We start from the raw sequence: 19,567 nt of genomic DNA, 5'->3' as shown, positions 1-19,567 counted from the left end.
GCAGAGAACCCAGTTTCAGTTCCCAGTGCCCACGTGGTTTGGCTCATAGCCATCTGTAATTCTGGTTCTAGGGCATCTGATGCTGTCTTTGGGCCTCCAAGAGCACTACATGCATATACATTCATCCAGGCAAATAGTAATACACGCTAAATAAATGAACATAAAAATTTTGAAATGATCCTTTAAGAGAATCTTGCTAGCAGCACCACATTCTAGATGCTATGATCATGTAAAAATCATATCCTAGGCAAAGACAAGTTCACATTGAGATGGGAATAATAGCTTCATGATAATAGTTCACAGGTCTCAATATTTTTATTGTTTTATTTTTTTTTGAGACAGAGTCTTTCTGTGTAGCCCTGGCTGTCCTGGAACTCTCTGTGTAGACCAGGCTGGCCTCAAACTCCAGGGACCTTCCTGATTCTGCCTTCCAAGTCCTGAGATAAAAGACATGGGCCATCACACTCAAGCTCACTTTTCTTCCTTCTCTCCTTCCTTCCTTCTTTCCTTTTCCCTTTTTTTAAAAGAGACTCTTGTGATGCCTGGGCTTGGAACTTGTGATGCTTGGAACTTGCTATGAAGCCCAAGGTGGGCTTGAGCTCACAGTAAGCAGATGAAAGCCCCTCTTGACTTCTGTGATCATAGGCATGTGCCACCATACCTGGCTTCAACTTTTTTTTTTTTTGTTGTTTTAAAAAAGAAAAAGCAAGCAACAACATTGAAAATACAAGTATTGGTAGATTTCAGGTCTATACCAAAAAATTTAAGACATTAGCCCCTGGACCCCTTGATAGCATTAGCTTCTGTCGACAAATAGGCATCTTCTAGGGCCACAGAGAAGAGCAAGAGGAACACTGAAAGTTGAAGATGAGGAGTTACAATAAGCTGTCTCATATGGTTCAGGCTTCTATCTGAAAACCTCACCCAGAGGGAGAAAAGAAATAAATTAATGTCTCTCTTTTTTGGAACACTAGTGTTTCTTATTTTCCCAAACTAAACGATCCCCTTACGGAGAAAGGAAAATGGCTGGCTTCTCTAGCCCCAGCTTCTACCTCTGTGGGGAGGCTTCATAATGTGTGTTTCAAGCTCATTTTGGCCTAATGGTCTTGGGTTGAACCATGAATCTGAGTCCTGGCTCAGGACTTACTAGTGGTGGCCCAGGTCTCTGTGGGCAGCCCAGAAGTGATATGCAAAGGGCCATTTGCCAAGAAGGAATCTATCAGCCATTAAAACATGTTCTAAAAAGTCACCGGGGGTGGGGTGGGGTTGGCTGGAGAGATGGGTCAGTGATTGATGCTGTTCCTGCAGAGGATCTAAGTTCTGCTCCTAGTACCCAAGTTGGGTGGCTCACCAGTGCTTTTAACTCCAGCTCCGGGCATCTAATGCCCTCTTCAGGCATCGGAGAGGTCTTGCATTCACTCATGCACACATAACCCCACACAGACATGCACACATACATATGATTTTTTTAATTATTTTTTTAAAAGTTACCTTTTGCAAAAGAAAATGACAGGGGATAGCATAGGAGAAAAGTAACAAGCACAACACCAGAAAAGCAGTAAAAATATATTTAGAGCAAGCCTTACTATTGCCCCTTAGTAAGTGAGTTCTGTGATTTGTGAATGGGGAGAGCATGCGGAAGCCAAGAGCATGTTGGATAGTGTTCTGTTGGTGTTTGTGCTAGTGTCATGTTGAACAGAAAGAATGAGGGTGGTAATTTGTATTAAAGGGATACTGGCTTCCTTTCTTCCCACTCAACTAAATTCGACATATTTCAGAAGTTACCACATCCCAGTAACTTATAACTTCAGAGTATCCCATAAGCCACAGCTAACCCCCAGAGTGAATTAATCAGGGTAGTGGAGTTAGGTGTGTCAGCGGAAGCCAGAGACACTAGCTTGGTGTTTCAGAGCCTCTGTGGTCTAAGTTCTGCGTACCTTACCTTTCTGGGTGCAGCCCTTGTGCAGAGGGGTCCGGCTGGGCATGAGTCAGAAGACCTATGTCTAGGCAGGCACCTGGTTCTCAGATTCATGGCATCTTCTGAGGTCTAGGGGAAGCAGGGGTTCTGCTAACAGGGTCAGGTGCCCAAGTTCAGTGCCCTGGGCCAACCACTATCCGCTGGGGTCCTAGTGGACGTCTCTGGGGTTTTCTATTTGTAGCGTGACTTTGTTAGGACCTTCAGTGTCTAAATAGGAGCTTTTGTCCAGATAGGAATAACAGCTGTGAGCAAGTGACTCTTCCTGGGAGCTCTCCTTGCTCTAGATAATGAACTCACGCCAATGAAGAAAACCCGATCCCACAGAAGCCCTGCTTAGTCACCCAGTGAGTTTACTGAGGTTGCTTACAGAAGCATAGGTGAGACTCTACTTCTAGGAACATGGGTGACTTGAAGGCAGTTGCATGACCATAAAGTCCTCTAACTCCCCTGTGAGTTAGAGCATTTACAATTTCTGTCTCTCCCTAGAGCTCTGTAAGGCTTGCAAGGCTCCTGGAAGATGATCACTAAAGATTTTGAGGTACTTTAGTGTTCCCCAAACCTGACCAAGCAGCCTGGAGCTCTTGACAAAGTGTGAACAAACTCAGTACTTTGGGAAGGGGCTGAGACATTTCTTTCCAGCTCCTGGGGCTGCCAAAGCCTCTGTTTCCTGGACAAGCATTCTTTTGAGCAAGCACTGGACCATTGGAAAGCACTCCCTCTGTCTTAATTCCTATGAATTTCCTGCACCTGCTGTGTGAGTTTTAAGGGTGGGTGTAAGAGAAACGCTTGTCTCTAATAGGAGACAACACCAACAATACAAAGAATGTCCCCGACAGGTCCATCTTGATGACTAAGGAGAGTATTAGTTGTAATACTAATGTTGCAGGGATGTTGCAGTCATACAAAAAGGACAATGCCTCACCTGTTAGCGGCTATGTATTTCACATGGCTCTACGGCTACTGAATACTCAATGCAAATGTGGACCTTGAGTGCCACCTAGTGGCAATATAAATAACTACAGGGTCGGAGAAGCCGCCTAAATCAAATTCAGAAATGGATACTCTTGTGCACCGGTTCAAATTTAATTAGATCAGTGACTTGCCCATGCCTCCCTGGGCAAGTCACTCAACCTGCCTGAGGGTGAGCATCCAAGAGGAGACTATGAAGGACACGAGTGGTCAGGCAAGAAGCCTCATGTGCCAGGCCCTGCCAGAGTGTGGGTTCAGGTAATCCAGCATCTAGGCAGGAATGTCTCCAGATTTTCTATTCTGTGGACCCAGACTGACTTTTCCATAACACACAAAAAATGACTCATATGGTTGATAGCACCATCCAGGAGCCCAGGCCTCATATGTGCACAGGGCTCCTCAGTATCAGAATCTGGATAATGCTTTTTTTTTTTTTTTTTTTGAGGAAGTATGTCACTGTTATGTGGGCTTTGAGGTCTTCAGTGCTCAAACTACAGCCCAGTGTGATATACAGTCTTCTGCTGCTGCCTGTGGCTCAAGATGTAGAGCTCTCAGCTGCCTGTGCCATGGCTGCCTGTAGCGTGGCAGCCTGTGCACGGCCATGCTTCTTTTCATGACGATAATGGACGAATCTCTGAAACTGTAAGCCAGCCCCAACTAAATGTTTTCCTTTATAAGAGGAAAACTTTGCTATGCTCATGGCATCTCTTCTCAGCAATAAAATCCTAACTAAGACACCTGGTGTCCTAAGAACGAACTCTTACAGACCCGTTAGAACTAGTGCTCCTCGACTTTTGGGCCTTGACTCCTTTGACAAACTTCTATCTCCAAAAAAAATGTACGTTATGATTCATAACAGTTAGCAAAATTATGGTTATGAAGTAGCAGCAGAAATCATTTTATGGATGGGGTTACTACAACATGGGGAACTGTATTTAAAAAGTCATAGCATTAAAAACGCTGAGCACCACTGCTTAAAGCAAAGCTCTAAATGGAGACAGGGTACAGACAGGACAGTGACCACCATCTCCTTGTATACTGGGAAGGACTATTCTTGGAGATGCCCCTTATCCAGAAATGTCTGTGGGACTCTTCAGACAGCCACCCAGCTCAGCCAGGAATGCTGGAACACACAATGTCTCTTAGTCTAGCTGGTGATGACAGCTGACCTTGGACCCATTGCTCTGATCCCTCTTCATAAGGGCCTTTAAAAGAACAAGTGCCACTCACGGGGGACGGGGGAGGGTGGGGGCAGAAACTCTCTGCTTCAGATCTCCACTATGCTGGTTGTCTGTCTGCCTGCTGAAGTTAATACTTCTCTTTCTGGAAGGACTCTGGCTCGGTGTCTCTCTCCTGAACTCCCTTCTCCCTCCAACCCTGGGACCCTAAGAGCTTCTTCCCATCCTAGCCAGCAGACCTCTAGTTGTGACAACTAAATATGCTTCAAGACACTGGAGTTGCAGAAAGGAGGGAGGGTATGTGACTGAGACTCTGTCTCTTAGAGGCTCCCAGGCAATTTAGATGCCAGGAGGACCTCTTACCCAGGTCCCTCACATTTTTCATGCCCAGTCATCACTGAAAAATTCTATCGTGTACTTCAGCGTGGTCACACCAACTCAGAGCAGATGCCAGGGATGATGTAGAACTCTGTCGGGTTCAACTATGTATGCTTTGTCCTTCTGACTTCCTAACCAACTGAAAGGGTTGGAGGTGGGGAAGAGAAGTAACGTTTAAGTAAGCAGCCGCCCCTTCTCACTCCTTCTTTAGAAGCTGACACTCACAGTGAGTCTAGTGGGAAAAGGAGGATGTGCTATTTCCTAAGATGGTTTTACATGATGAAACATTTTGAAATTTAAGGAGTATCTCTGTCTCTGTCTCTGTCTCTGTCTCTGTCTCTCTCTCTCTCTGTATGTATTGGGGGGCTGTATATGTACATATATATGGTGTTTTGAATGAGAATTTCCCCCACATGGGCTTATATGTTTGAGTACTTGGTCCCCAGTTAGTGAGTGGAACTATTTGGGAAGGATTAGGAGGTGTGACCTTGTTGGAAAACGCGTGTCATTGGGAGCAGGTGTTGACGTTTCAAAAAGCCTACAGCATTTCCAGTTAGCCCTCTCTGTCCTGTACTTGCCAATGAGGTGGGAACTCCCCTCCAGCCCATGCCTCTCTTGCTGCTGCCACACTCCTCGCCATGATGTCTGTGGACTCACACTCTGAAACTGTAAGCTCTCAATAAACTCTTTCTTTTATAAGTTGCCTTGCAAGTTTATTTTTTCAATCACAGCAACAGAAGTAACTAAGACAACATGTAAGTGTGTATTCATGTGTGTGTACACACATGCAGAGGCTAGAGGTTGACTTTGTGTGTTTTTCTTGATTATCCTTTACTTTATCTTTTGGGTAAAAAGTACTTTGAATGGTTTCAGAGTAAGACTCCATAAATGTTCGCTAGTAGCCTGAAAGAAAAGGTTCAGTGTGGAGGTGTCTGAAGACTAGTCCCCTCCAGCCTGCAAAGGTAATTCTGTGGGCTCTGGTCTCCTCATCGTCCTCTTCTTCAGATTTGTCTCTGTGTGACTATGTGACCTTGACAAGATTCTTGCTATGTCATCTCCTCTTAAACACTCCTGCCTGGAGGAGGGCGTGAAGTGCATGGGGAGTCCAGGGTGTTAGGAGAGTCTGGGGAGGACCCCGAGTTATAAAGTAGCACACAGCCTCTGGGGAGAGGAGATGTCTCCTTGGATCTAGAGATAAGTTGGACAGGTAGCCCCAAGGATGCAGCTGTTAGGAGTTGTGCCACTCAGGCTGGTGCAGGTGCTTTTGGGTCACTCCTGCAAGCGAATAAATAAACTCAGTAAACTCACTGCATTTCTTGGGTGGGATCTTTTCTTTGCTCACAGGTTCTCATGGGAAGTCATGTCACAGTTACTCATGGGAAGTCAGTTCCCCAGTTACTCATGGGAAGTCAGTTCCCCAGTTACTCAGAAGAGTCTGGGTTTGTTGTACAGATGTTTTGGGTGCTGTGATCAAATCCATAGTGCAAGAGACCTTCTTAGCTAATCAAGGTAGGCCTGACTCCGGGGAACGGTATAACAAACAGAACCAAGGCTCCCGAGCTCTGTGTGAATCTCCTCCCAGTAGAAACCTTTCCTCCTGTGGGGAGGATGGAGGCTTACAAGACTGGAAGTCCCATGTGTGCGGTGGCTCCAGCCTTCCAGGTGCCTGTCCTGCAGACTGCCTGCCATGTGGATGGCCTAGTCCACACGTCCTGGACTTGTTCTGCCAGGCTCTGTCACCTCATGTGCCAATTCCTTGTATTAAGTCTCAGTGTGTATCTATCCCCAGGGATATTTTTCCTGTCTTGACCCTGACAGATTACAGAGTTCAACCCTTGGCAGAGGCCGGGGACATTCAAGGCAGTTTGATTGAGAGTCAGTGCCAGGCTCCAGGCTAGTCTAGAAGGATGAGCATGCTAGGACAAAGGGGCTACGGCCACAGGGAGTGGTGAGGGAGGAAAAGGAGTGGACTCAGGGATTGCCCAGGAAGAACTAAGTCTGTGAGAAGGACATAGCAGGGCTGAGGAAGGGCTCAGTGGTTAAAGTGCTCGTGGTAGCACAAGGGTTGGAACTTGGATCCTGTATTAGTTCAGGTTTTTATTGCTTCACTAAAACACCATGACCAAAAAGCAAGTCGGGGAGGGAAAGGGTCTATTGGGCTTACACTTAAACATTGTAGTCCATCACTGAAGAAAGCCAGAGCAGGAACTCAAATAGGGCAGGAATCTAGAGGCAGGAACTGACACAGAGGCCATCAAGGGGTGCTGCCTACTGGCTTGCTCTTCATGGTTTGCTCAGTTTGTTTTCTTATAAGACCCAGGACCATCAGCCCAGGGAAAGCCCCACCTCCAGTGGGCAGGGCCCTTCTTCATCAATCATTAATTAAGAATGTGCCCAGCACACTAGCCTGCAGCCTGATCTTACAGAGACATTTTCTTAACTGAGGTTCTCTTCTTTCAGGTGACTTTAGCTTATGTTAACTTGACATAAAACTACCTATCAAACCCCGAGATGTCCAGGACCTATCTAGACCCTGGGTAGGCATGGAGGTTCACCTGTAATTCCAGGCTCAGAAGGCAGAGGGGCACAGGATCCCCAGAGCAGGCTGGCCCGTGGGAATATTGATATTGGCAAGCTTTGGGTTAGAGTGAGAGGTCCTGCTTCCACGAACAAGGAGGAAGAATGATTGAGGATAAACCTCAGACGTCCTTGTTCGATCTAGGATGATGTCTGACATCAGTCGTCTCCATTCCATACACACACACACACACACACACATGAATATATAGCCTCCACGCCCCTACAGATGCAAACATGCATACACACACATGCTCAACACACACACACACACACACACACACACACACACACACACACACATACACACACTTGACAGAACTTGGACAGCTGGACCTGTAGGCTTCCCTTGACATAACTCCATGGAAGAGGCCTCTTGGCTTCTGCACTCCATTTCCCTCTGTTTCCATCACACTCTCAGAATACCTCAGTTTTTCTTTATAGCAGTTATGCATTTATTTGTGTGAGTCATGCCTGTGTCATCACTGGAGTCCAGCTGCTGGGAGGCAGGGATGGACTTGGCACTGTAGGAATTCAGTCTTTATCTGTGGGACAAAGGAATGACCATCAGGCCTCCATGACCTGCCTCAGTGCTGAAGGAGGAGGCCCATGTTTCGGGTTTTCTCTTAATGTTCTTGGGGTGGCTGTGGGGAAACAGAAGGTTTGGAAGCAAGGGAGCTGGGTGGGTGCTAGACCCAAGAGCTGATCTTCATACAACTCTTAGGATCCCAGGAAGTGGGGGGGCTGTGGGCTGAGGAGTCATGGCCAAGGTGATAATAATGTAAGACATGGGATCCAGCCTCATGTCCATCAAAGCCACCTTCTGGCTAACACTCTGAGCCTTCCTCACCCATCTGGCCCTTAGCGTCTCCATCTGTGGCATGAGGTTAAGTGAGAAGATTCCCAAAGATTCTTTTAACATAGGAGATTGGTGAGATTAGAAAGTAGAATTACAAGTTCAAGGGCCATGGGAAACATAACTGAAGTCAGAATTCAAATCCAACTCTTTTCTGTAAGCTGAGACGGGTAAGGAGATCTACTTTGCTTGTTTCCCAGGCAGGAAAACCCTCTGCCAACTTAACTACAAACTCTTAGCATGCACACGTCATAACACCTTCCTTTAAATGGACTCATGCCATTACAGTTCAATGATGTTTAGAACCAAATAGGGTGTAGGGACACTTGGCAGTTCCTCCAGGTCGACAGCAAGGACTGAGTGCTCCCTGGACCCAGAGGGGACTCAATTAAAAATCTGGGCTGATCTGTGCCTTGTTGTGTGGCAGATAGGCTGGAGCGGGGACAGGGTTCCCTTGAGCTAAGAGGGCTGATGTTGCTGGAATTCCTTTGAATGTGTCCATGTCACCTCTCCACTGAACTGTCCCTTCTGGAGAGTCAGGGCTGTGCTACAACCACCTTGCACATCATCAGTGGGGCAGGGCTTCAGCTTGGAGCCACACGAGCACTTACTAGTGAGAAGTCTTCAACTGCTTTCTTAAGTTCCTTGGACCTGTATAAAGTGGAGATTGATGGGAGGAGTCAATGAGGCTGGAGCAGTCCAGAGCTGGTGGCCCAAGAAAGACTGTAGTAAGCTCTGCCAGTGTCAGAGGAGGAGGCTGACACCTATCTGGAGCTGGGTGGGTGGCCCAAGAGAAGGGACCGCCACCTGCTCCTTGGTGTACAGTCTTAGCAACAGCACTGTTTGTCCCTTTCCCGGGGGAACGGGCTCCTGTCTGTGCCAGGGAAAGGTCTGGGGTGAGGGGCCAGGGCGACTCACTCTGAAAGTCTGCGGAGCCCAGGATGAGAACCTCTCCACCCCTTATTTTGCTCATGTGTGTGTTACCTTGAGCCACGCCTTCACAGCATGGTGGTGGCCCCAGTGACACCTTCACGCTTCATGGGTGCGTCAGAATCAAGAGGGCAGTCACCCTTATCCTGCAAGAGAGGAATCACTGTCCCCATTGATCTAGTACAGGATATAACCAGCTCTTTACAAAGTGTGTCGTGGCAGGGTTCCTTTTGAAGTCTCCACGTCCACATGAGGCTTGGTGAGGGAACCCCTAGAGGCCTGTGTGTGACCGTCTCCTCAACATTGATCAAGAAAGATCCACAGGGGTTAGTTGGTGGAGTTTGAGTTCTAGTTCCACCTCCAGTGTCCTGTTGACTGTGGGCAACTTGCTGGGGTTCCCACGGTGAGCTGGTGTGCACCAGCTTCAAGAGGTGGAGTGCTTTCTCAGAGCCTCGGTTTAACTGTGTGCTGGGAAGTATCACTATGGCTCATTACTATATAATTATACTCAGATTAATTCAGTGTTCCACAGAGGACCCAACATCTAGGCGTCCAGTCTATGATCCCTGCCTGCTGCCTGTCCATTCTGAGCTCTCTGCTGCCTGACGTGCCCGGGTCCTGAGGGTTTGTCTTCAGGAAGGCCTCACCTCTGCACACAGGTGCTTCATCCTGCAGATTGTGATGGCTGTGGGCCCTGCTAGGAAGATTTCCAGGCAGGTGAAGCAGAACAGGGCAAGCTCCAGTCTCTGGATGTAGGCCTGCGGGGAGCGGAGGGAAGACAGGACAGGGCTTCCTGCCTGTCACCTGGGTCTGGCAGGCAGGTCTGCAGCAGAAGCAGCAGGGCCTCTGCTCCCCCGGGAGGGTAGGGAGGGACTCTGAGGGACTGGGGTGGTTTCTATCATGCCCCATGCCTAGTGCCTAGCACATAGGAGGCCAGGGTGACTGTTTCCTGAATTGTGAGGACCAGAGAGATTCTCAAGTCCGTGGGAGAACTGGAAGTGGCCCTAAGGTTCATCTGGACAACTCTGCTCAGCTGAATGGAGTTGCTTAGGCCCAGAGCTTTATAGCAGGGTGGGGGAAGGGTGAGCTGGGAGCCACTTTGGGGCGGAGTTACTGACATTCATTAGGGAAGCTTGTGTGTCACCCTGGAACATGGCTGAGAGGCACCTGACTTAGAGAGGCAGTGCTTCCAACTGTTGTAGAAGCAGCTGTGGTGCCATGACAGGGCCCTGGGCCCTCTTGTTTCACACAGGTTTTAAGTCTTCATTGTACACCGGACTTGCTGGGTGGCCTTTGGCCACTAAATTTATCCATCCGTTCTGAACCTCAGCATTCACTCCCATAAAATGGGGGGGGGGTGTAACAAAGTGGATTCAGCCAGCTCTTCAAGGGGAGGAGGTGCCTTAGATGTGGGGTTAGCTGTCCTAGGGTCTGGTCTTGCAGTCAGTTTGCTACTCAGCACCAGACAGGACATTCTCCTTCTCTGGGTGTAAATGTAACTTTCATTCCACAGATGTAATTGTCATCTTGGAGGCTTACTCCTGAATGAGATCACCCTTTCTAGTTCTTTTCTGAACTCTTCCTGGTTGGTTCAACTCAGCTGTTCTGGCTGAAACTCCTCTCCAAGCTGACCAATTCAAACTGGCTTCTCTCAGCTTCTGACTGAATTGCTCTGCTTGGCCTCAAAGTAACTCTACCAATCTGTTCTAATCTTCTGGCTTCTTCTCATGCTTTGGCTTGTCTGTCTTCACCTGTGTCTAGACTGTTCTCTATACAGTCTCTGTAAAACTGTCCCAGTAAAACTGCCCACTCCCCCTTTCTGTGATGCTCTCTTTTCTCATTGGAGTTGGGCATGTCCTATCTCTAACTCATTCTGTCAATCTTTCTCTGATTTGTCACTTTGTCCCTCAATTAGAAATCAATTTCAAATACTGGTGCTTCCTTCTACAAACTAATTTTACCTTTATTGTTTGGGACTAAAGGTACGTGCTATGGGAATGTCTGTATCCCAGTCAGAGGGATTAAAGATGTGTGATTAGCTGCATTCTAGCTGGATCACACAGACCTAGAAGGTCTTTGGTGTGATCAGAGCAGCCATGTTGCTAGATTAAAATTCCTTTACACCTGGGCCTCAATTTTCCTGTGTGTAAGAGGACTGGCCATGGTGACTTGAAGCACAGTCCAGTTTCCTGATGTTGACTCATTAAAAGGCCATCCATGCTCCTTCTGCTATGCCTTTGGAGGGATGTGTATAGATTGCCAGTGCCTGGTTCCAGGGCAGGTTTTCTGAGCACCGAGTGCTTCTTCTCGGTCAAGCTCAAGGGAGTTCCTTCCTTGGAATCAGAGGGCTCAAGAGGGGCGGGGAACTCACTGTGGGGTTGGGGTATGGTCTCCAGATTGGCCATAGAAAAGGGCTCTCCAGAAAGAGGTCCTTGGCAATGAGATAGAAGCCAGCCAGTGCACACAACAAGCTGACGATGTTTGCTGTCACAGAGAGTATCTTCTGCAAGTAGAGATGAAATGTTAGAGCTGGTCTCCAAGCTTAGAAATACAACTCAAGGCTCTCCTTCCAGGAACTTGGTCTGTGACAGCCTCACCCCCACCTGGAGTCTCTGCCTGTCTTTGATCTCGAAGCTGCTAACTTGGACACACTGGGCTCCTGATCACTGGAAGGCACTGGCATGCTCATCCTCTATAGGACACGCTGGCAGGACCTAAGAGCCAATGCCAGGTGCCCGGCTCACAATAAAGAAAGGTGCATCACGACACACTCCCCAGGGACCATCCTCCTTCAGTTTCATCAACTTTCAGAGAACCCACAGGGAAGATCAAGAAGAGCCTGAAGGGGTTCTGCTCCTCATACCCCAGGGTTTTGCCTCCTCCCCATCTGTCTGGCAGGGTCCTGAAACAGGCCCCTATCCTGTCAGCCAGGTCTCTGCCAGGTATCTTTTGCCTCTGCTGCATCACATGCCCATTCTCTATGCTCCTCAAGAAGCTCAAGGACATGGTAAGACTTACACTCCAGAACAAACCCTTGGGGCTGCTGTGAGGAGAAAGTGTGGGAGGACTCCTCCAGATCAGATGGATGGGATACATGTGAGCTGAGAGAGGGTGTGGGCTGGAGAAGGTGGTAACTGAGGGGTATGTAGAAGCAGCCACAGGACTTGGAGGGGAGGAATGCAGAGCCAGGTGGTCCTCAGGCTGATGGCTTAGGGGCTTGAATGACCATATACTGAATGAAGTAAAAAATTGCTAGATTTGTTCTGAGGAGCAGGCAGTTAAGTTTTGTGAGGGGAGGAGGCATCATATCTCAGTGGTGTAGGCACTGGTAGGTTATCCTTGCTCAAGTAAATAACTCCCACCCATGCTCATGTAGGTGACACCAATTAAAACGCAATGGATCACAAACCCCGAAACAAAACAGAAAACAAAGAAAAGACATGAAAAAAAGAGGGGGACTTGAGTATTGCAGGGAGAAAGAAAAGGTTTGGTGGGAGGGGAAAGGCATAAGAGAAGATGAAATGGCAGCAGGGATATGATCAAAGTTCAAAATACATATGCATGGAATTATGAAAGAATAAATAAATGAATAATAAATAGACTTGGTAGATTTGGAAGGAAGCTGTGATGCCTAATCTTTACTACTAGCTTGAGTGTTAGAATCAGCTAGAAGACACACCCCTGGGCATGCCTGTGGAGGTATCCCAGAGAGGTTCAACTGATGAGGGAAGACACACCCTAAAGGTGGGTAGCATCAGCCTCTTGTTGGGGGAGGGGCGCCCGGATGGAATGATAAAAAGGAGTCTGATGAGCACCAGCATTCATCTCTGCTTTCTGGTCCGCTCAGGTGCGAGCAAGCAGCCTCCTGCTCTGACTGCCATGTCTTCCTCACCACACTGTACCCTCCTAAGCTGTAAGCCACTTTCTGTCAGGGGTCTTATCACAGCAAAGAGAAACGCAATCAATAAAGAAGCCAAGGTCTGTTCTAGGTGGAAGGGAGGGTGCCTGGAGCCGTTCCCGGGAGGGCAGGAACTCCCGGTGGGGCCTTCCTTTTTTTCCCTGTCAAATCTAGCCAGTTGTTTGCCCCTGGAACTCCTCAGATGCTTTCTTCTATCCTGAAAATGCACTCTTGCTCCCAGCCACTCCTGGGGCTCCCTTGCACACAGATACAGGGGAGAGATGGATCTCAAGTTGCCAACTCACCAGAGAGGTCTTGGAGGGAAATGTCCTTGTTGTCATGGCCATGATCCCTGAAATGAGAAACTGCAGGCCAGGTTTGGAGGTCAAAAGAGAGAAGTTGAGGTACCTTGAGACCACAAAGTCCCCTTTATTCTCTAAGAAAACAAATCCTTGTTGGCCGGTGGGGCAGAGAACACCACTGCTTGGACAGAGCAAGCCCTCTCCAGCCTCTGCACCTCAGTGTGTTTACCCATGGAGGACACAAACCTCCAGATCTCGTGTGGGTCACAGTACCACCCCCCCAACCTTTCTTCTGCCCAAGAGAGGGCATTGCTTTTGGCACTGTGATGTAGGGTGTTTCTGATCTATCTTTCATATGTATGCTGAGTCCTTGCTCTGTTCCCATCCTGAGGAGCATGAGATAATGGGCGTCTCATGTTTAGAAAGCCCTGCCGTTGTGGTGGGAGCGCCAAGCTGGGGCAGTGGGAACAGAGGACTGGGGTGAAGCTGGGGATTGTGGGGAGAGGCGTGAAGACATTTGCCCAAGAGGACACTATGGCGCTGGGGCTAAGTGTGAAGGCAGTTTTCGGGGCCCAGACAGTGCCCTGGAGTCCTGGAGGAACATGGATCCTCCGGGGAATGGTGAGTGTGTGAATCCCATACCATCTCTCTTCCTGGCTGATGGCCTGCAGAGGACAGGAGTTGTGGGTTACAACTGTGTATTATTTGTAGACAGCCTGATAGCAATGGAAAGCCCTAGGGTTGCTTTGGCTATAAAGCCCTATGAACCTACCTCATATTGGCTCTTCTCCTTGCCCAACATACATGCTCAATTAAAGGAGGGTCCACAGGGCCCAGGAGTGACAGGTTCTCCGAGGAAGGAGCTATGGATAGTGTGACTGAAGGAATGGAGCAGAAGGAGGGAAGATGGAGGCAGGATGGGTTTGTACTTTGTGCCTCTTGGTTGCACCTAGCCTCCAGTGCCAGGGCCTCCCAGGGTCCCTGTGTAGCCCTGTGCCCACTGATTTGGGCTCCTACTCACAGAGACAGCTCCCCAGAATGGATACCAGCACTTCAGCACCACCAAGTGCAGATTCTTGACTGTGGAGAGCAGGTAACCGCCAAGGGCCAGGTGCACAAAAGCAATGGTGATGTGAAAGCCCTGGGTGGGAAGCCAGAAGTAGCGAGGTGAGGTGGCAGGTGGCTGGCCCTACATGGCTCCAGTGCTGGGATCTAGTGGTGGGCGTGAGCTCCTTTCTCTACCTCTCAGGGGCACTGGTCCTCCAGGAGGGACCCCCTTCTCCAAGGCCTTCTGTAGGGACAGGTAAGGATGTCAAAACTCTACTTGGGACATCCATCCTGACTCTGCATTGCTGGCTTCCTGGGCCCTGTTCACACCCCACAAAGCACCAGCCTCCCCTTGCATTTGTTTCAGTTTTAGGATGAGAGGAGCTGGATGATCCCCCCTCATCCTCCTCCCTGGGGTCACCTCCCTACTCACAGTCAACTTCTGAAGAAGGTCACGTCCCTCCAGGAGCTTCTCAAGGTGTCCATCTGGAACCAGATGCTGGGGTTGGGCCACTTTCTGCATGGGCTGGGCAGGTCCTAGGTCCTGACACTGAGGGACTTCCCCAGAGCCAATAGTGGTGGGAGCTTGTAGCGCCATTGCCTTTGGCAGGGTACCCTGGCTGTGGACCAAGAAGAAGGCCTTGTCAGAGCTCACGTATCTGAGACTTGGATGCAACTCTTGATGTCACTTCTGCCTGTCTTGGACAGCAGTAGCCTTGTCTAACTTTTGATCTTGATTTTTTTTTCAGATGGTAAAGCAAGGCTTTTATTAGGGGTGAGAAAACACACACACACACACACACACACACAGAGAGAGAGAGAGAGAGAGAGAGAGAGAGAGAGAGAGAGAGAGAGAACCAGCACACACACAGAGAAAGACCCTCTGCAAAGCTGAGTGGGGTTTCAGAGAGTAGAAACCCACTGACTTTGATTTAAATAATCTAGAACCCGGGAATGGGGCCTAGTTGCTGTTCTCAGCCTCTCTGGGGTTGCAGGGAAATGAAGACCAGATGAACTCACACCCAGTACAAGAGGGAGCTCCTGTTGGCTACCCTGAAGGTCAGCAGGAAGAGTTAGGAGGCCTGGCTCATGTGAGCATTTTGTAAACAGTCCCTAGCCTGTGGCTTAGAATGAGACAACGGAAGGTGATAGGAACCATGATCCTGTGGGAATTTCCACAGGGTTTGGGGAGATGGGGGAGAGAAAAAGAGGAGACTTCTAACCAGGGCTTACTCTGAGCCCACATGGAGCCAGTGAATAAGTCTGTATCAGGGTCCACGACACCAACACTCTTGAGTCCTTTTCTATCCCAACTGTTCCAAGCACTGATAACAAACTTTTTTTAAAAATTTTTTGTTTCTTTTGTTGTTGTTGTTGTTCTGTTTTTGTTTTTTGAGACAGGGTTTCTCTGTGTAACAGATCCCTGATGATGCTGGACTCACTTTGTAGATCAGGCTGGCCTTGAACTTACAGAGATCTGCCTGCTTCTCCCTCCCGAGTGCTGGGAGTAAAAGTGTGCACCACCTAGCCTGGCTGATACACACATTTTATAGGCATCATCTTATGGTATCCGCACCCCAGCCCTATGAGGGAAATACTGTTTTCACTCCCGTTTTGCAGATGAGGCTCAGAGAAGTTCACCCACACGCCTAAGGTTTCGCAGTCAAAAATAGGACTGGAAGCATGGTAGGCTGGCCCAGAGCCCGTGGGCTTAAAGCTTCCATTGTGGCCATCTGCCTGCTGTGTCCTGAGATGACAGGTATGTGACGTTTATGTGGGTTCTGGGAGTGTGAACAGTGGTCCCCAGCTTGCTGCTTTTGTGATGAGAGATTTGACACCCACTGAACCATCAGGCCGGCTTCTCTGTCAGATTCTTTGTCCTGGAAAAAGGGGGTGAGATACCCCTGGAAGTCTGACTTGTGGACTCAGAAGACCTCTTTGAATATAGAAGAATTTCTGTGTTCCTTCCACGGAGGTGTGGGGACAGCTTAGTTTCCACAGAGGGGGAAGGAGCCAGGGAGGTTGGTGCGGACACCACAGGTCAGGAGGAAAGTGAGGGTCTGGGCGGCCTGTGATGCCAGAACCATTAGAGGGGTCTTGTAGGCTAACCTCTCTCAGTCTCCCGGACATCAACACCATTACATAGAAGAGGAGACCAAGGTTCAGAAAGGTCCAGTGCCTGGGCTGTAGTCACATGGTAAGGAAGTGCCTAGGATTGAAGCTACTCATGGCCTGACTCCATCACCTATGTTCTTGGCCTGGGCTGCTGGTGAGGGGCCCTGGTTGATAGTTTCATTAACCTGCAGTGATGGCTCGTGGTTTAGTGGGGAATGCTGGGGGTTTAGTGGACATTTTCTTCCGTGGGCTTTAGAAGCTAAACCCGGAGATGGCTGCGTGGCCCTTTTTCTGTGAGCTAGCTGGGGAGTGTTTGGCATCGATTCAATTGTGTGGCTTTCCCCAGGCCTTTCTGATGCGGCTGTGACTTCAGGTGAAGCTTCTTGGGAAGAGAGCTAGGATGAGCTGGGTTGTCCAGTGGTGGTGACCATCTGGGCACTGGGGATGGAAATGTTTCCACCGGGGCTCTTGCTTGTGTGAACTGTGGCAGTGGAAATGGTTCAGGTAGCCAAGAAGGAGTTGGACTCAAGAAGACGAAGTATCCTTTCCCAAAGTACTTCCCGTGGAACCCTGGTCGGTCCTAAAGTACCTACCTTAAAAGGGTTCCCTGGCTAAATAGGTTTAGGAAACCTTACACATCACCTTCTTCTCACTTTTTCAAAGCTCTGAGGACTCCTGTGGGGGGGCATGCTCTGTTTTAATACTAAGGACGTCTCCTACATCTAATTTGCCCTGGACTCCTCTTCCCAAGGGTCCAGCCATACTTTGCAATTTATATTCTGTAGGGCCTGGTTTGGGTTAAAGGACAAACGTCCAAACCTTTGGTTCTGGGAATCTTTTGGGTGTCTGTTTCCTCTTGTTGGTGTCCTTATAATGGGTGCATTATAGTGAGGCTGGGGATTAGTTCTGATCTCAAGGCTTATTTCCAGCTTGAAATGAGAATGGAGAGCTGCTAAAAGGAATATGGCATACTCTTAAAGGGGAGGGGCCCAAGGGGGCAGTCTTTAGACACCAGAGGGAAAGGGGTGCGGGCTATAAAGTCCCTTGACGCTTTGCAACATGAAGGGCATGATGGCAGTAGGCTGTTGCAAGCGGTGTCCTTTTACCTTTCTGTGTCCTTTTCCGGTGTTTATTTACAGGCTCCAGCCTTAACTCTCATTCCAGAGACCTTAAGATAGCGGCCTGGCCATCAGGAAGTTGTCATCATTGGTCTGCAAAACACTGGCTGCTGACTTGAGCTGTGTCCTCAAGATAGGGGCCACACAACTAGGAGATCAGTTACAGTTCTGAAAGAACGCGGGCTTCTGACTTCTACACAATGCTCCCAATCTGATCCTCTTGTAAAATTCCCCACTTGCCTAGATGTGAACATGAGACGTTGGCCTGCACCCTTTCCCAGGTGTGCTAGTCACTGTTCTATTGCTGTGAAAAGACACCATGACCCAGGTACTCATGAACAAAAGCATTTGATTAGAGGCCTGTTTACAGTTTTAGAGGTTAGCTCATCATGGCGGGAAGCATGGCAGCATGGTGGCATGCATGGTGTTGGTGAAGTAGCTGAGAGCTTTACAGCCTGATTCATAGGCAGAGAGAGAGAGGGGAGAGAGAGAGAGAGAGAGAAGCTAGACTTGGTATGGGCTTTTAAAACCTCAAAGCCCATCTCCAGTGACACACTTCCTCCAAAAGGCCACACCTCGTATTCCTTCTAATCCTTTCAAATAGTGCCACTCTCTGGCAGCTAAGCATTCAAATATATGAGCTTATTGGGGGCGAAATATATGAGCTTATTCAAACCACCACACCAGGCTGTAGCCTTCTCAATAGTGCTTCGTCCCCTCCTGCCAAGCCTGCCTCTCCTAGGCATAGGTTTTTCTAGAAGTCCATCTTTTAAAGCTGTTGTTGGTAACAAACCTCTAGAATGCTGTGCCCCACGGCCTTATCCACCTTGCCTCCAGGACTGTGCAGACTGCCTTGGCATGACTGGCAGGATGGGAGGGAGAATTTCTTTACTTGTCCCCTTTCCCCAGCTCCCCAGCCAGCTGAGGACCCACAGACCCAGCTGTTTGGTATCTTAGGGAACACTAAGGTCTTGGTGATTTATATTCAGCCTTGGACTTTCTGGATCCTGCAAATATCCCCCTTTACCTTAGGCTCTGGGAGGCAGAGACAGAGCTAGGAGGATCCCACAACACTTCAGGGGCCTGAACATGTGTCTTCCACGAGGGTGGGCTGTAAGGATTAATTGGGCCAGGTGCAGAGGTTGGAATCTAGTACTAAAATCGAGGGACACCACCAACCTGTCCTGCACCTAGAAGCTCCCTTGACCTTTGTCTGGCTCTCTGTTAAGACAGATTCCATTCTAATCGCCGGGAGTGAGAAGTTCATTGCCACCACCTGACGCCTGCTCAGAGCAGGGAGAGGAGTCGGCTAAGAGCTCCTGCTAGCTGGGCAGGTTGTGGAGAGGGCAGTGTGTGGAGATAGTGCCCCGGGAGCCCTCGCTTGACCTCTGGGACCTTGGTCTGCAAAGCAATGAGCTGGGCAGCAGGGAACATGTGATAGGACAGGCAAGATCTGTCCACGGGAGGACTGGGTTAGGAGGCTGAGAAAACCTTGATGTGACTGTACCCCTGATCAGAGGGTACAGAAGTGTGGATGTGTGTACTGGTATGTCAGGCAGAGAAAGGCAGGGACTACCAGGCCTGGAATCATGTCGTGTAACGGAGTGCCTGCTGGCAGCCACCCTTAGAAGATGCAGTTTTTAGTTATGTTTGTTTAGGAGGCACCCAGGCAGGCATGAGCAAGGAACCTTTCTCTGGGCCTCAGGGTTAGGCACTTGGTGTAAAGGGAGGTTCACAGGAAACAGAAAGGAGAAAGAAACACAAGCCTCTTCCTTTCTGCTTTTTCAAATCTGTCTCTTTGCGTGCTCAAGGTCCCAGGGTTAGATGGGGAGGGGTGACGTTCCTCTCAGCTCTCAGGATCACCAGCTGGTAGTGGGATGGGCTCCAGGTAGCAGATTTCTCCATGGAGAGAGGCTGATAGTAACTTCCCAGGGCTCCAGAGCACGGAACATCTGTTCCCCAGCTGTTGCCACTGGTAAACAGTTCCTGCTCCCTTCTAGAGGGTCAAGTTTCAGCCACTCACCGCCAGCTTGCAGCTACGGACTGACTGGCACAAGAGGCTCATCTCTGTCAAGGTTGAACCCCACAACCTGGAGGCCCCACTGACCCTCCCTTGCTGTGTTCTGCTGTGGAGAGGGGGATACTCACTTGGCCCAGGGGCCTCCGCTGTGGGCTTCAGCTGCGCCTTACCATCAGAGCTGCCTCAGCACAGAGCTAGAAG

The 19,567-nt window shown here is 49.1% G+C and overlaps 1 protein-coding gene across 5 annotated transcripts; it reads right to left on the bottom strand.

Moving 5' to 3' along the window:
- Positions 1–7,511: 7,511 nt before the first annotated feature.
- On the bottom strand, positions 7,512–19,567 carry Ms4a10 (membrane spanning 4-domains A10). Of its 5 annotated transcripts, XM_055613718.1 has the most exons (10): positions 19,495–19,567; positions 18,374–18,457; positions 17,335–17,439; positions 14,547–14,733; positions 14,088–14,207; positions 13,070–13,129; positions 11,238–11,369; positions 9,514–9,624; positions 8,921–9,012; positions 7,512–8,587 (listed from the first exon to the last, which is right to left on the bottom strand). In XM_055613718.1, exons 4-9 carry the CDS (start codon positions 14,709–14,711, stop codon positions 8,935–8,937), a joined length of 666 nt encoding a protein of 221 aa, XP_055469693.1. In that variant the 5' UTR covers positions 14,712–14,733; positions 17,335–17,439; positions 18,374–18,457; positions 19,495–19,567; the 3' UTR covers positions 7,512–8,587; positions 8,921–8,934. The 5 variants fall into 5 exon arrangements, 4 of the variants coding, with proteins under 4 accessions (XP_055469693.1, XP_055469694.1, XP_055469692.1 ...); XR_008720876.1 differs by lacking the exons at positions 17,335–17,439; positions 18,374–18,457 and having other exon boundaries at positions 7,512–7,625; positions 8,548–8,587; XM_055613719.1 differs by lacking the exon at positions 17,335–17,439.

The sequence above is a fragment of the Psammomys obesus genome, unplaced genomic scaffold (genome assembly GCF_907164565.1).
Source record: "Psammomys obesus unplaced genomic scaffold, mPsaObe1.curated_primary_1811, whole genome shotgun sequence".
NCBI classification, from domain to species: domain Eukaryota; kingdom Metazoa; phylum Chordata; class Mammalia; order Rodentia; family Muridae; genus Psammomys; species Psammomys obesus.
The sequence above is the reverse complement of the archived record's forward strand: the minus strand, read 5'-3'. Positions and strand labels throughout refer to the sequence as shown.

Bases quoted from the DNA above. Each gene is read 5' to 3' on its own strand.
- Ms4a10 (XM_055613718.1), bottom strand. From the start codon at position 14,711: ATGGCGCTACAAGCTCCCACCACTATTGGCTCTGGGGAAGTCCCTCAG. The intron at 9,625-11,237 runs GTGAGTTCCCCG...CGCTCCCCGCAG, and splicing joins GACCATACCCCAACCCCACA to GCCTACATCCAGAGACTGGA. The intron at 9,013-9,513 runs GTGAGGCCTTCC...CCTCTCTTGCAG, and splicing joins TGAAGCACCTGTGTGCAGAG to GATAAGGGTGACTGCCCTCT.